This window comes from Trifolium pratense, linkage group LG4, assembly GCF_020283565.1.
Source record: "Trifolium pratense cultivar HEN17-A07 linkage group LG4, ARS_RC_1.1, whole genome shotgun sequence".
Lineage (NCBI taxonomy): Eukaryota > Viridiplantae > Streptophyta > Magnoliopsida > Fabales > Fabaceae > Trifolium > Trifolium pratense.
Genome location: NC_060062.1, coordinates 52,953,010 through 52,966,036, shown reverse-complemented (window position 1 = coordinate 52,966,036; position 13,027 = coordinate 52,953,010). Strand labels below are relative to the sequence as shown.

At 33.7% G+C, this 13,027-nt stretch overlaps 2 protein-coding genes and 1 non-coding gene across 6 annotated transcripts; 2 read left to right on the top strand and 1 right to left on the bottom strand.

The window, feature by feature from the left end:
* Positions 1-376: 376 nt before the first annotated feature.
* LOC123924429 (universal stress protein A-like protein) lies at positions 377-4,148 on the bottom strand. Its single transcript, XM_045977316.1, has 4 exons — positions 3,893-4,148; positions 1,687-1,775; positions 1,062-1,180; positions 377-699 (listed from the first exon to the last, which is right to left on the bottom strand). The coding sequence occupies exons 1-4, from the start codon at positions 4,062-4,064 to the stop codon at positions 591-593; spliced, it is 489 nt and encodes a 162-aa protein (XP_045833272.1). The 5' UTR covers positions 4,065-4,148; the 3' UTR covers positions 377-590.
* A 1,095-nt stretch (positions 4,149-5,243) lies between these two features.
* LOC123924428 (putative pentatricopeptide repeat-containing protein At3g16890, mitochondrial) lies at positions 5,244-11,347 on the top strand. Of its 4 annotated transcripts, XM_045977313.1 has the most exons (6): positions 5,266-5,448; positions 5,959-8,403; positions 8,892-8,972; positions 9,937-10,099; positions 10,205-10,617; positions 10,843-11,347. In XM_045977313.1, the coding sequence occupies exon 2, from the start codon at positions 6,306-6,308 to the stop codon at positions 8,325-8,327; it is 2,022 nt and encodes a 673-aa protein (XP_045833269.1). In that variant the 5' UTR covers positions 5,266-5,448; positions 5,959-6,305; the 3' UTR covers positions 8,328-8,403; positions 8,892-8,972; positions 9,937-10,099; positions 10,205-10,617; positions 10,843-11,347. The 4 variants fall into 4 exon arrangements, with proteins under 4 accessions (XP_045833271.1, XP_045833270.1, XP_045833269.1 ...); XM_045977315.1 differs by having other exon boundaries at positions 5,244-5,448; positions 5,959-8,972; XM_045977314.1 differs by having other exon boundaries at positions 5,244-5,448; positions 5,938-8,972.
* On the top strand, positions 5,568-5,664 carry LOC123882583. Its single transcript, XR_006799906.1, has one exon. It is a non-coding gene; the product is annotated as a small nucleolar RNA snoR113 (small nucleolar RNA).
* Positions 11,348-13,027: the final 1,680 nt, after the last annotated feature.

Here is a 13,027-nt window from a genome sequence, read left to right as displayed (position 1 = left end):
AAAGTGGTCCATTAATTTTGTCACATTGAGCAAAGACCACTTGATTGTGGTACTTCCAAATTAACCAAAAACGTCATTGAATGAAGATATTCCTTCAGAACCTTAATCAAAGCTGTGAATTGAATCAGATGACAGTAGCTATTGTTTTTTGCAAAACACAGTGAATATCTATCTAACCAAGACAAGATATCTATCCATAATATTTCAGATACATCGCACTCAAAAAACAAGTATTTGGATGTTTCTATTGAATTACATCCATTCACACATAACATAGACGGAATATTTGAAACCCCTTCTTTTAGTTTCCTTGTATCAATCAATTAATTTGTATAGTTAGGTTTACGAATATCTCGATGTATGCATGTATATTAGATTACGAAAATGGTAACTACCTTGAGCCTTGAAAAGAGGAAACATACAGATAAAGGAGAAAAGGAACAAGGGCAAGAAAGCTCGAAAAGTTCGAGACCATGCTCATGTTCCTACACTGAACTACTTCATACACTAATCTTACTTATGTTCAATATTTTGTTTTTAATTTTTTTCAGCTCCACCAACACATGTAATCTATCTCCAATGTCAAACTACTAGTCATCAACAGGATCCCTTGGAGTTTCATCTGCATTGCGTTTGATAGTCATGACAGGGCATTCAGCATGCTTCCAGCAAAATTCACTAACAGTGCCAACAAAAACCCTACAGAAAACATCACACTCAAACCGATTACTGACCGTAAGTTACTCATTGAACCAATGAATTAGTCACTAGTTGAACATATCGAACCAATATATATTCAAAACTTCAAGAAATCCATAACATGCTCATTCCATATTTAAAATTTCATACCATACTTCAATAGACATTCACAATTTTATTTATAATATCCTCATCATGGCTTTAATATAAGTTAACACATCATTTATAACAATTAGCTATGTTCATTACATCCTTAGTAACATATTTCAGAATAGATTGAACTCTAGGAGCTATGATGCATTCTTGGAATTTCATAAAAAATCAGACAATTCATAATGGAAAATAAGAGGCCGTGCACTTACTTTTGGAAAGGTCCAAGACCTCTGCATCCCACAACTAGTAAATCTGGACGGATCCGTTTCACCTCATTCAGTATCACTTCTTTGGGATCACCCTCCTTTATCCATGCTGCACAGGGGACCTACACGTGTATAAATATTAGCTTGCGGCGCCGTTTGGATTAGCTTCTAATTTACGATAGCTTAATTAAAAAATCTGTTACTATTTTTCACAAACAAAAGTCTCAACGAGTTTATAGACGTTTATGAAGGATTTAGATTCTCTCATGTGGTCAAGTGGTTATAAATCTCAACCCATAAATGAAGATCAAACGACTGATATTCCTTGACAGTCGAGAATATGAGCTGTCCAATCTTCATCCAACGGTCGAGTTTCCTTGGCTATGTTTTTCTTGGCAGTAAAAATCTAAGTCCTTTTAAGAAGTTAAACAAGATCTTCTCAAGAAATTAAGATACAAATGCTAATGTCAACTTCTATAAGAAATTATTGTTTAAAAACCTCAGTTATTACAAGATTCTTTAAATATTTCTTTTACCATAAGTGCTCATGCAGAAGTCATCTACTCAAAATCCAAGATCATATTTCTTTTAACATTATATTATACAAGTAGAGAAGAAAAAGTATTACCCCAATTTCATTACACTTATTGACAAAGTATTCCAGCAGATGAGTCCCCCCAACCGTTTCTTTCTTTTTCATGTTCTTAAAGTCGCGACCTACAAGAAATGAAACAAATGTACAACCATTAGATTGTAGTTCCCTTTATTTTTCTTTGTAAAAAGCTATGTTGTTAATCTCGGATAGCGGCGTGTAGCGCCGACCCTCAAAAATGCTATTGCGGTATAGCGGGTAGCGCTATAGTGGTATAGCGGTCATGTACAAATTAAACATAAATTCCAACAACATACATAAAATAGAAAAATACCCAAAATTAAAAGGACTTTCTTACTTAATAATTATACTAAATATTGTCATTTACCATCAAAATAGGTTCTAAATAAAGACTAATAACATTCCATGATTTTATTTCTCCCGATATCCCCAACTGATGCTTCTTTGCTCTTGTTATTCCTCCATTGGAAGGGTGAAAACAAAAATCACAAATAATTGTTTTCTTGCTGCTGTCTTTATAAGAATTCCACTTGCAACCTATATCAAGGTTGTCACCAGTAGGCTTAATGAAGCCTCTCTTATCAGCAGTTCTAGAAGATGGTGCCATTGCGCTACCAAACCGCTCACTTATGATTTATTTTCAAAATAAGGATTTTCATCAATTTTTTTCCCTCCAAAACGCTAAAGCGGTCAAATAGCGCTACCAAACCGCTACGCCACCGCTACCAAAACGCTATTTTCCTGCAAATAGCGGCCGCTATTTCCGCTTCTCTAAATAGCGGAAAGCAGCCTTATAGCATAGCAGAGAGGTGGTAAAACGCTACGCTATAGCGCCGCTATTAACATCCTAGGTAAAAAGTAAATAAATGCCTCACTGGATTAGATTCAAATTCAAAGTAAAGGGTTAACAAATCACAAAACAGATAGGAAAATGCAAAAAACTATGGCAAGAATGCATTAAAAAAAAGTTACTGAACTCAAGCAAGAAATGTGGTTACATCATTAACTTATAAACTATAACATGTTTTCATAGGTTATCCTAGTGATCTTATTGCAATAAGCCGAAGACAACTTATGGACATATCATAAGCTATTTCTATAATTCTCCCAAACACTCACAAGTATCATGTATAAATAGATAATATCCAATAAGTCGTTTTTCACCAATGTTGGTTTACAAGCTTTTTAGAGAGGTTTACTGAAATAAACATAAAAAAGTTTGAAGACATATCATCAGTTGTTTTCAAACACAAATATAGTTTGAAATAAACTCTAAATCAGTTCTTCCACAAACACTTCTTAAGTAACAAAACCAAACACTATTTGCATAAATAACTTAATTAAGAGCTTATACCATAACTTCACTTATCATATAGTTATTTATGTATAATTGTTTTTATAACAAAAGATAAACTAAAGTCGAACCTTTTTCATATAAGGTATAAACTATTTTCATAAGCTATTCTGAAGATCTCATGAAAATAAGCTGAAAACAACTTATGAACATGTCATAGTCTGTTTCTATAAACTCCCGCAAACAGTCTTATAAGTGTTTATGACAATATATAAACTCAAATAAGTCAATCCAAACACTTACTAAGATCACAAATCATATATTGGAATATGGAATGCTCTTTCATCACAGTTATAAGTTGTTTTCATAAGCTATCTCGATTCTTGAAAAGCTTATAAAAATAAGTCAAAAACAGCTTACAAACATGTCATAAGTTGTTTTCTTAAGCTCTCACAATCGGTCTCAAAAGCCATGAAGCACGGACACGGAACCAGACATGGACATGTCGACACCGATAATAATTAGAGAAAATGACACAATTCAATGTAAATAATTATAAGTGTCGGTGTCTGATACACACGCGTGTCCGACATCGGGACAGGTCTAATCACAGGAGTGTCGGTACTTCATAGACAAAAGTGCTTATAAGTTATATAAATCACTATAAAACCTCAAATAAACAACTAATCCAATCATTCCCTAAGATAACAACTACAAACACCACTACAATCTCATCAAACTCAATCTACACACAATGTCACCAACATCAAATCACACTGTAATCAACAGAAAATTTTCAAAAAAATTGCATATATAATTTTTCAAGAATTCATAAAACAACATCAAAATTAATTTCAACAACAAATCAAACATGAAATACAAGACATTAAACCAAAAAAAAAAAATCCAAAAGAGGAAGAAACGAACCATCTTCAGGAACTTGAACATGAAGAAAAAGAAGATTGAAAGCAGAAACATTGTTACGAACGATTTTGTTAATCGTCCATTCGAAAGCACCTTTGCTACTGATTGAAGGATTTGGATAACCCTTCAAGCTTGACTCGTTCACTCCTATCATTATCCGAGTCACTTCTCCCATGCTTGATTGACTGAGTCAACTCGTTCTCTTTCTCTTCTTTTCTTTTCTTTCTCTCAACGATTTCAATTTCTTTGAGTTGTGTGCTTTTTTAATCTCGTTTATATACATTTTGTTGGGAATAATATGTAAATTTTTTTTATTTTTTATTTTCTAATATTTTAGATTTATATTTAAAATAAAATAATATTAATATAATTTAATTTATATACATTGTCGCTGTAAAATTATTTTACACATACTATTGGTTTTATTTTTTATTGTGAAGATTGAAGACTAATTTATATAGATTGTATTTGTTTGTTTTCTCGAGTGGTTAGTTGATTTTTGATGTGCTAATTACCTTTAGCACAACTTGAGTATAGTTGTTTCACTTCGTAGCCATTAGACATTCCGACATTCTTTTGTTGTGCTTTTGTCCTGAGTGATTGAGTGCTCTTGATGGCTAAACTTATGTCTTAATTGACTTTGTTGATTTGCTTCTACCTATGGTGGTTAAGTGTTGATGTATTGCTTCCTCCGAGTAGTTTAGCATTGAGTTGTGGTTTCTACTTGATGGTTAAGCTTTTACCCTTAGATGGCTTTGATGACTTGGGTTTCTTCCTTACCATGGTTTAGCACTACTAATTGTTTTCTCTAAAAAAAATTATATCATTTCACATGTCAGACTTAAACGTGGTAAAACCTAGCTCAGTCTAGCCTATTACAAACTTTATTGAAGTGTAATGTCAATTTCTCTTTTCCTTCCATGACTTTACTTTTTCTCTCCTTTTTTATTTTACAAAATTTATTTAGTAAGCATTATAACCCTCTCATATTTTCGGCTTATTTATTTAGTTTTTCTAGTCATCATCAAATTTACGAGTTAAGGTTATCTACATTTTTACCATTATTAATGTTTTGGGAATATAAATGCAATAATATAACATTTGGTGAGTTCAACTATTTAGGGCTAATTTGAATTAACTTATTTTTGAGTTTATGCAATATAAATTAGTTTTTATGCTATTTTATAAGTTTACACTAGTGAAAAATGTATTTTTATAATCTATATTATCATAAACTACATTGACAAACTTATGATAATATGTAAAAATTACATAAGCTGTTTGCATAAGTTCAAAAATAAACTAATTCAAATTGACACTTAATATATATTTAAAAATTATTTAAAACTATAGTAATAAAAAGGAAAAATGGAATGTACCCAAAAAAAAAATTGAAGGGGATCCCTCAAAATTGAAGTCCTATAAAAAAATGGTGAGCTTCTTCTTCGAAGTTTCTTTTCCGTCGCCACCCTCCGCTACTCCGCCGTTGTACCACCGTGCATAACCTCGCTTAACTCATTGGTTCTCTCTCACACGAGTCTTACCATCAACAGTAACGCGTAAGCCTCCGCCATGTAAAAACTTCACGATTTCTAATAATTGAATTCATTGCATCATTATTTTCCTTTAATCGATTTATAATGTGCTTTGCTGATTTTTGTTTTTTTTCAAGTTTTACTGGCAATGATGATAAAAAGGCCGGTCTTACGGCTGCCATTTACTTCTTTGGTAGTAGATTGATTAATGCTTTCGTGAAAGTGTTTCTTCTGAGCCAGTAAACAATCTTCATATGATTTAGGGCCCGTTTGGATTTGACTTATTTTTGAGCTTATGAAAATAGTTTATGCAAATAAATAAATGTTTAGGTTAATTCATATGTTTTCACTTACAAAAATTGTATTTTTATAAGCTGATTTTTTATAAACTGCTCGAAAAAACTTATAATACATAAAAACTTATTTATTTGCATAAGCTGTGTTTTACATAAGCTAAAAAATAAGTTTAGGGTTTACATGAATGCTTATACTGCTTTTCAATAATTTTTACAGATTTGTGTTTTACTATTATAGATTGGTTGATGAAACACAACACCAAATCAGACTGACTGTCAACATTTTTCTTCAAAATCCAGAAGCCTTTCCCCGTTTTGCTGCTGCTGGAGATATAATTCGGCTTTGTAATGTTGAGGTACAACTCTTTGTGTGCAATTGTCATTTGTCTAGGCGTGGTTTTTAACACACAGTTCTATGTTTCTAAGTTTTGTGACAAAATCTAACTAAGCTTAGAGTCAGCCAAACCCGACATTTGATATAGGCTGGTCGTTATACGTCTCCACCCTTCATCATCTGATCTCCTCCAACCTTCCATGTCCATACCTTCTTCAACACTTCACTAACGCAACCTTATCACTCTCTCAATGCCACCTAACATCACACTCAAGCCCTCTTCCGCATCATCTTCATCGCCATTCAAAAACATCACCTTCCCCAAAAACAACAAGAACAAAAAGAAACCACCCAATCCAACACAACCCATTGACCATTCCCACCTCTCACAACTTCTCTCCAAACCCAATTCAGACTGGGTCATCTTACTCAACCACCAACTCCATTCCAACAAATTACAACTCACACCCCCTTCACTCTCCACCATTTTCCAAAACATTCAAAACCCATTACACTCCATCAAATTCTACACATGGGTTTCCACTATCAACCCTTCACTGGCTAAAAATCCTTCCATTCACCGCATTTTAGGTAACACGTTATACCGAAACGGTCCCGTTCTTCTTTCTGCTGAGTTTCTCAATGATGTTCATAAATCAGGTTTTAGGGTTAGTGATGATTTGTTATGTGTTTTGATGGGTAGTTGGGGTAGGCTTGGTTTAGCTAGATACTGTGTTGATGTTTTTGGTCAAATTTCATTTTTGGGTATTGCTCCAAGTACTAGGTTGTATAATGCTCTTATTGATGCATTAGTTAAATCAAATTCTATTGATTTGGCTTATCATAAGTTTCAACAGATGATTGGTGATCATTGTTTTCCTGATAGGATTACTTATAATGTTCTTATTCATGGTGTTTGTAAGATTGGTGTTGTGGATGAGGCTCTTCGTTTGATTCGACAGATGAAGGATAAGGGACTTTCTCCTAATGTTTTTACTTACACAATATTGATTGATGGGTTTTGTAATGCTAAGAGGGTTAATGAAGCTTTTGGGGTTTTCGATATGATGAAGGAGAGTAAGGTTTGTTTAAATGATGCTACTGTTAGGACATTGGTTCATGGGGTTTTCCGTTGCGTTGGTCCGAGTAAGGCGTTTGTGTTGTTGTCTGAGTTTTTAGATAGGGAGGAGAATGTTTGTTTCGGTAAGTTAGCTTGTGATACAGTACTGTATTGCCTTGCGAATAATTCAATGGCGAAAGAGATGATCGTGTTTATTAGAAAAGCCTTAGCTAGAGGTTATGTCCCTGACAGTTCCATTTTCAATGTTATAATAGCTTGTTTGGTTAAGGAAGCTGAGCTGAGAGAGGCGTGTGAGATGTTTGGAATTTTCAGGAAGCAAGGTGTGAAGCCAGGTATTGGTACTTATCTTGTACTTGTTGAAGCTTTGTACAAAGATGAATGGAGAGACGAAGGGGATCAAATTTATGATCACATGATTAGTGATGGGTTGATTTCGAATGTCGTTTCATATAACATGTTGATTAATTGCTTCTGCAAATCAAACTTGATGGACAAAGCATCCAAGGTTTTCAGGGAGATGCAATTTAGAGGCTCCACTCCCAACCTTGTTACTTTCAATACCCTTATTAATGGCCATTGTAAGGATGGAGCAATAGTCAAGGCACAAGAGCCGCTAGAGATGCTTTTAGAAAATGGGCTTAAACCTGATATCTTCACTTTTAGTTCTATAATTGATGGACTGTGTCGAATAAAGAGGATTGAGGAAGCTTTTGAATGCTTTAATGAGATGATTGAATGGAACATCAATCCAAATACTATTATTTACAATATCTTGATTCATGCTTTATGCAGCGTTGGGGAAACTGCAAGATCAGTGAAGCTTTTAAGAAGAATGCAAGAGGAAGGAATAAGCCCTGACACCTACTCCTATAATTCTTTGATTCAAATTTTTTGTAGGATGAATAAGGTTGAGAAAGCTAGAAAGCTTTTTGACTCAATGACAAGATCTGGCTTGAATCCTGACAATTACACATACAGTGCTTTTATAGTGGCACTTTCTGAATCTGGGAGATTAGAGGAAGCCCTGAAATTGTTTTACTCAATGGAGGCGAATGGTTGCTCTCCTGATTCATATGTATGTAACTTAATTATTAAAACATTGGTTCGGCAAGATCGTGTTGAAGAGGCTCGAAAGGTTGTAGAAAGGTGCCGGCAGAAAGGAATATTTTTGAATTGTATTCCTAATCCGTAGATCGGTTTTCTATTAGTTTCTGGACTCTTCTACAAAATTGAGAGTTCTGCGGAGAAGATATTGAAACAAGACACAGGTACCTTAGATTATAAAGCTCTGTTGACATGGAGGATTTGTGTTATGTTTGGATGCATTAATTAGTTATGCACATGTATGTACTCCTACTTAACAACCCATTGGGTTCTAATTGAATTTTGGAGATTTCTTTGTTAGCTACCTTAAATGTTAGTAAGATGTTATATATGCAAATAAATATTCGTTAACATGATGGAAGTCATGACAACAATCAATTGAATAATGGCTTTGTCTAACATGCAAAAGTGAAATAAGGCTTTGACTAACATTCTGCGGCCTGTTGTTTGATTATTCTTTCTTGCTTTTTATTAGATTTTGTATGTTTTGATTGTTTGGTCCTTTAATTGAAGGGTTCGGTTTTGATGCTTTATTTCTTTTGCAGGGTTTGATTTTGATTCTTTATTTCATTTCCAGATTTCAATTTGTTTCTTGTTTTATTTGTTATTCTATTTTGTATATTGTTTCTTTTTCAACTAACAATGGATTCAGGATCTTTGAGTTCTCCCGACATCAAAACTGAATCACACGATTTAGGAACAATTTATTCAGAGAAAGAATTCCTGAGAAAATGTAAGAACAATTTTCCATTTTTCAAATCATTCAGATTTGGGTTTTAGAGTAGTGCTAGGGTCACACCCTCTAACACACTCTTTAAACACACACCAATGTTGTGATGCCACCTCATCTCTTTCTTTTGTTTATTTCCTGGTTACCGGTTCCAATTTATTTTCTATTTTTTATTATTTTATTTTAACTCCTCATCTTCTAGATTCACCCAAAAGCCAAAACTTATCTCTTCTCTTTCCCAGCCATTGCTAATCACCGTACCTTCCTCGTTCTCATGCCAAAGGTCCAAAGGAAATTGTCATTTTTGTTCATCCATCAAAGTCTAAAACAATAAAAAAAATTCACCCATTGACCAACACTATTACGTTTTTGTTCAACAAAGAAATATAAACAGACCCACCAAAAATTGAAGGTTTAAGAAACTAAAGGGAATGAAGCCTTGATTTTGAAAATGAAGGTTTAAGAAATTTGGGGATTTAGATCTTTGTGAATTTTAGAGTGAGAGAAAGAAGATGAATGAAAGGGAAAGGGCTTAATGACAGTGAATTGTAAAATTAATTTTTTAGATCCATCACAAAACCAAAAAATAAAACAGACCAATAATGGTAACTGAAATGTAGTCAAAGACGACTGCAAGAGGTTGGGATAGATACGGTGGGGATAATGAACAGCAGCAGGCAGATCGATATCTCTATGGTGTTTTTGGAGACTTGAGAGGGCAATGAAAAAGACAAAAAAAAAAAAGTTTTCTCTCAACTTCTTCAACCGGTTATCCGCTAAAGAAATAAAAAAAAGAGGATGACACGGCTTCACAACATTGGTGTGTGTTTAAAGAGTGTGTTAGAGGGTGTGACCCTAGCACTGCTCTTGGGTTTTATTGTAAATTGAGAGTTTAATCATCAAATTAGCGATTTTAGAAGTAATTTGATTGGATAAGTAGTCTAATAACATTCATACAATTTTGCAGGCAATCAAAGATTGACAGTGGTGAGTCTCGTCTATCCAAGTTCTGCAAATACTCACAAACTTTATGGGTTCAACTCTCTTGCTTTCTCTTGTTGGTGGCTTCATCTCAGTACTTATTTGAATAGATCACAACTTGCTTGCTTTTTGGATCACTAGAAGTTCTGGTAAGTTCTTCAAAATCTCAATTTTTTTATCAGTAGTAATCGAACTCGGTACTTGAGAGTTTACAACACTCAGTGTCCTTCTTTTTTTTCATTTAATAATTGTAGGCTTTGGCAATGGTTACCTTTCAAGCTGCTTCAGATCATTTACATCCAAATGCATGTGGGAAATCAAGTTGTATGAAAGGCAGAATATGATTCATGTTTTACAGATAAATGAGTTTGTTGGCATTGGGTATTGGAGGAGTAAGAGGATCTATGACTGCTTTTGGTGCTGACCAATTTCAAGAAAATGATCCAAATGAAGCAAAAGCTCTTGCTAGCATTTTCAATTGGCTTTTGCTTAGTTCGGCTCTTGGAGCAATTACTGGTGTGGTTTGGATTAGTACACAAAGAGCTTGGCATTGGGGATTTTTCATAATAACTATTGCTTCCTATATTGGTTTTATGTCTCTTGCTATGGGAAGTCTTTTTATAGAATCAAAACTCCAGGAGATAGCCCCAGAATCATAATTGCTCAGGTCTAATCTCAATCTCTTGTTTGGTTCCCCTTAAAGAAAAAGCATTAATGATTAATATATGGCGGTCAAAACCAAATTTATTTTGCTTTGAAGTTAACAATCTAAAGAGATACTAATAGCATTATTTTTGTAGTAATTTATAAGTTGAGCTAAATACAAAATTTAAGATTATTAGAGAGATTAGTATTACCTTAATTATTTGTAATGATATTTTGTTTACTACAGGTTATTGTTGAGGCAATTAAAACTCGAAAGCTGTCAGTTATATGAAATCAGTGACAAAGATGCAATGCAACAGTGGAGAAAATTGTTCACACAAAACAAATGAGGTGACTTTCCTGCTCTCCTCCCTGGAAACCATCTATTGTTTTCACCTTCACAATTTCTGATATTGTGGCAAATTTAGAAAGCGCTTTCACTCTGTGATAGTAGTAGTCATGGTAGCATTTCTAGTGCTACAATCTCTATTGGATCTGACTGATACTGAAAATGTTACATGATTCTTATTGAAAATGTTAAAGATTTAGGAATGTGATCTAACATTAGGCTGCTGTGTAGAATTTTGTGAAACACAATAGCCAGTAAATTTGATCATTTTACAATTTTAGTATCATTTGTTAATGCATGTGTAAATTTATTTGCAACTTCTCTTTTAGTCTTTTGGTTTGAACTACAGGCTAAAGCCATTGTATTTGATGTTACTTTTAGATTAGAGCATTGAAAAGTTCAATCTTGAAGGTCTTGGTCTCACATACTGTTTAAATGAATATAATCAAAATTAGCTGTAAACTTTAATTAATTCATGTCCAATTTTGAACTAATTTAGCCATTGTCTTCCGAGTTAGATCGCTGCTCTTTGATTGTTTACTTTAATGTATATAACCAATCACCAGGTCTAAATGCTGCATGGTGCATTTTCTTTAGTGAATCACCATTGCCAATTTAGTCTGAAATCATAGGAGCCATGCAATTTAGTTCTTGAAATAACAAAATTCTAAAATGATCATTGAAATGATACAACTTTGATCATGTTAGCTCCTTTAGGACAATTTCAGGGACTAACCAATAAAGACTAGTCAATGCTTTGTATTTTAAACGTGAAATCCACTTGCTCAATCGTCATAGTGATATGAAATGAAATTATTACTAAATTTTTTGGTTTTAGCATTTTGAATATATATTACTCTGGATGCCGTAGTTTTTGAATATGAGGGTTTTAAACAAAAGAAACATAAAACTTTGCAATACATCTTTCCGTTTGATCGGATAGAAAACTAAATTGGAAAGATATCATAACTTTAGGTTAAAAATATAAGAATACAATGTTTTATGTAGCTAAATTGCCGATGTCCAACCCATTATTTCATGCACCTATTTTAATATGTGGACCCTGTTAGCTTGAATCATATTACTCTATTCCGAATTCAATGCAGGTTTCTAATATGATGGTTTTAAACAAAAGACCCGTAAAATTTTAATGTTAGTAGCTCAATTAGTAGTGGGAATGGATTGAACATGTACTTGAACCCCATGGTACATGGTTCGATTTTCACGGAAGACAAAAACTCCACTAGTGAGGGGGTGGAGAAGATCGTGAGGTGACAGTGTCGGGACCACCTAAGTTGGTGGGTCGGGATGTTACAAAAAAGGGGGAAGAGTGGGTGTTGAATGTGTTAACTTTTTCTAAGCTTTTTCTTAAAAACAGACTTATCAGCTTCTCAAGTAGTTTAGAGTCTGATGAGTGTTTGTTTTGAAAAGAGTAAGTAGCGGATAATAAAAGCAAAGAGAAAGAGAGGAGACAATACAAAGTAATTTTATATTGGTTCCTCCCACAAATTGAGAGTAGTCTAATATCCTTGCATTTCCAATGGAGTTCCACTATAATCACAAAGAATACAATTGCTCAAGTACCAAGCAAGAGATTTCACTTTGCTCAAACAGCTAGTAAGAGATTTCTATGCTCAAGCACCCAACAAGAGACTTCCCTTTGCTCAATCACTAAGAAAGAGACTTCCAAAAGCTCAAGTTCAAATGACAAGAGACTTCACAACTAACTTAATCAAATAAAGCTAGAGATGCTTCTACTCTTGATATACAATCATGAGATGTAGTCAATACAATACTAACTCAAGACTCAAACTTAGAAATTCTAAAATACAACTTTGATGAGAAATTCTAAGTGTCAAATTGTGCTTAGATTTTGATAGAGTTTTGGTATAATCAAATTATGCTTAGAGTCTTAATCTTTCTTCACGTCTTCAGTTCCTTATATAGGCATACATATGAGATACGTCGGAGAAGACTTTAGACAATTCTTGAGTCCAGGAGAAGTTTCAATAAGGACTTTGGAATGTTGCCTCTAATGGATAATGTCGTTGCTAACACATTTGAAATTCATTACTGCATATGG

Bases quoted from the DNA above. Each gene is read 5' to 3' on its own strand.
- LOC123924429 (XM_045977316.1), bottom strand. From the start codon at position 4,064: ATGGGAGAAGTGACTCGGATAATGATAGGAGTGAACGAGTCAAGCTTG. The intron at 1,776-3,892 runs GTTCGTTTCTTC...CATTTCTTGTAG, and splicing joins TGTTCAAGTTCCTGAAGATG to GTCGCGACTTTAAGAACATG. The intron at 1,181-1,686 runs GTAATACTTTTT...ATACACGTGTAG, and splicing joins ATAAGTGTAATGAAATTGGG to GTCCCCTGTGCAGCATGGAT.
- LOC123924428 (XM_045977315.1), top strand. From the start codon at position 6,306: ATGCCACCTAACATCACACTCAAGCCCTCTTCCGCATCATCTTCATCG.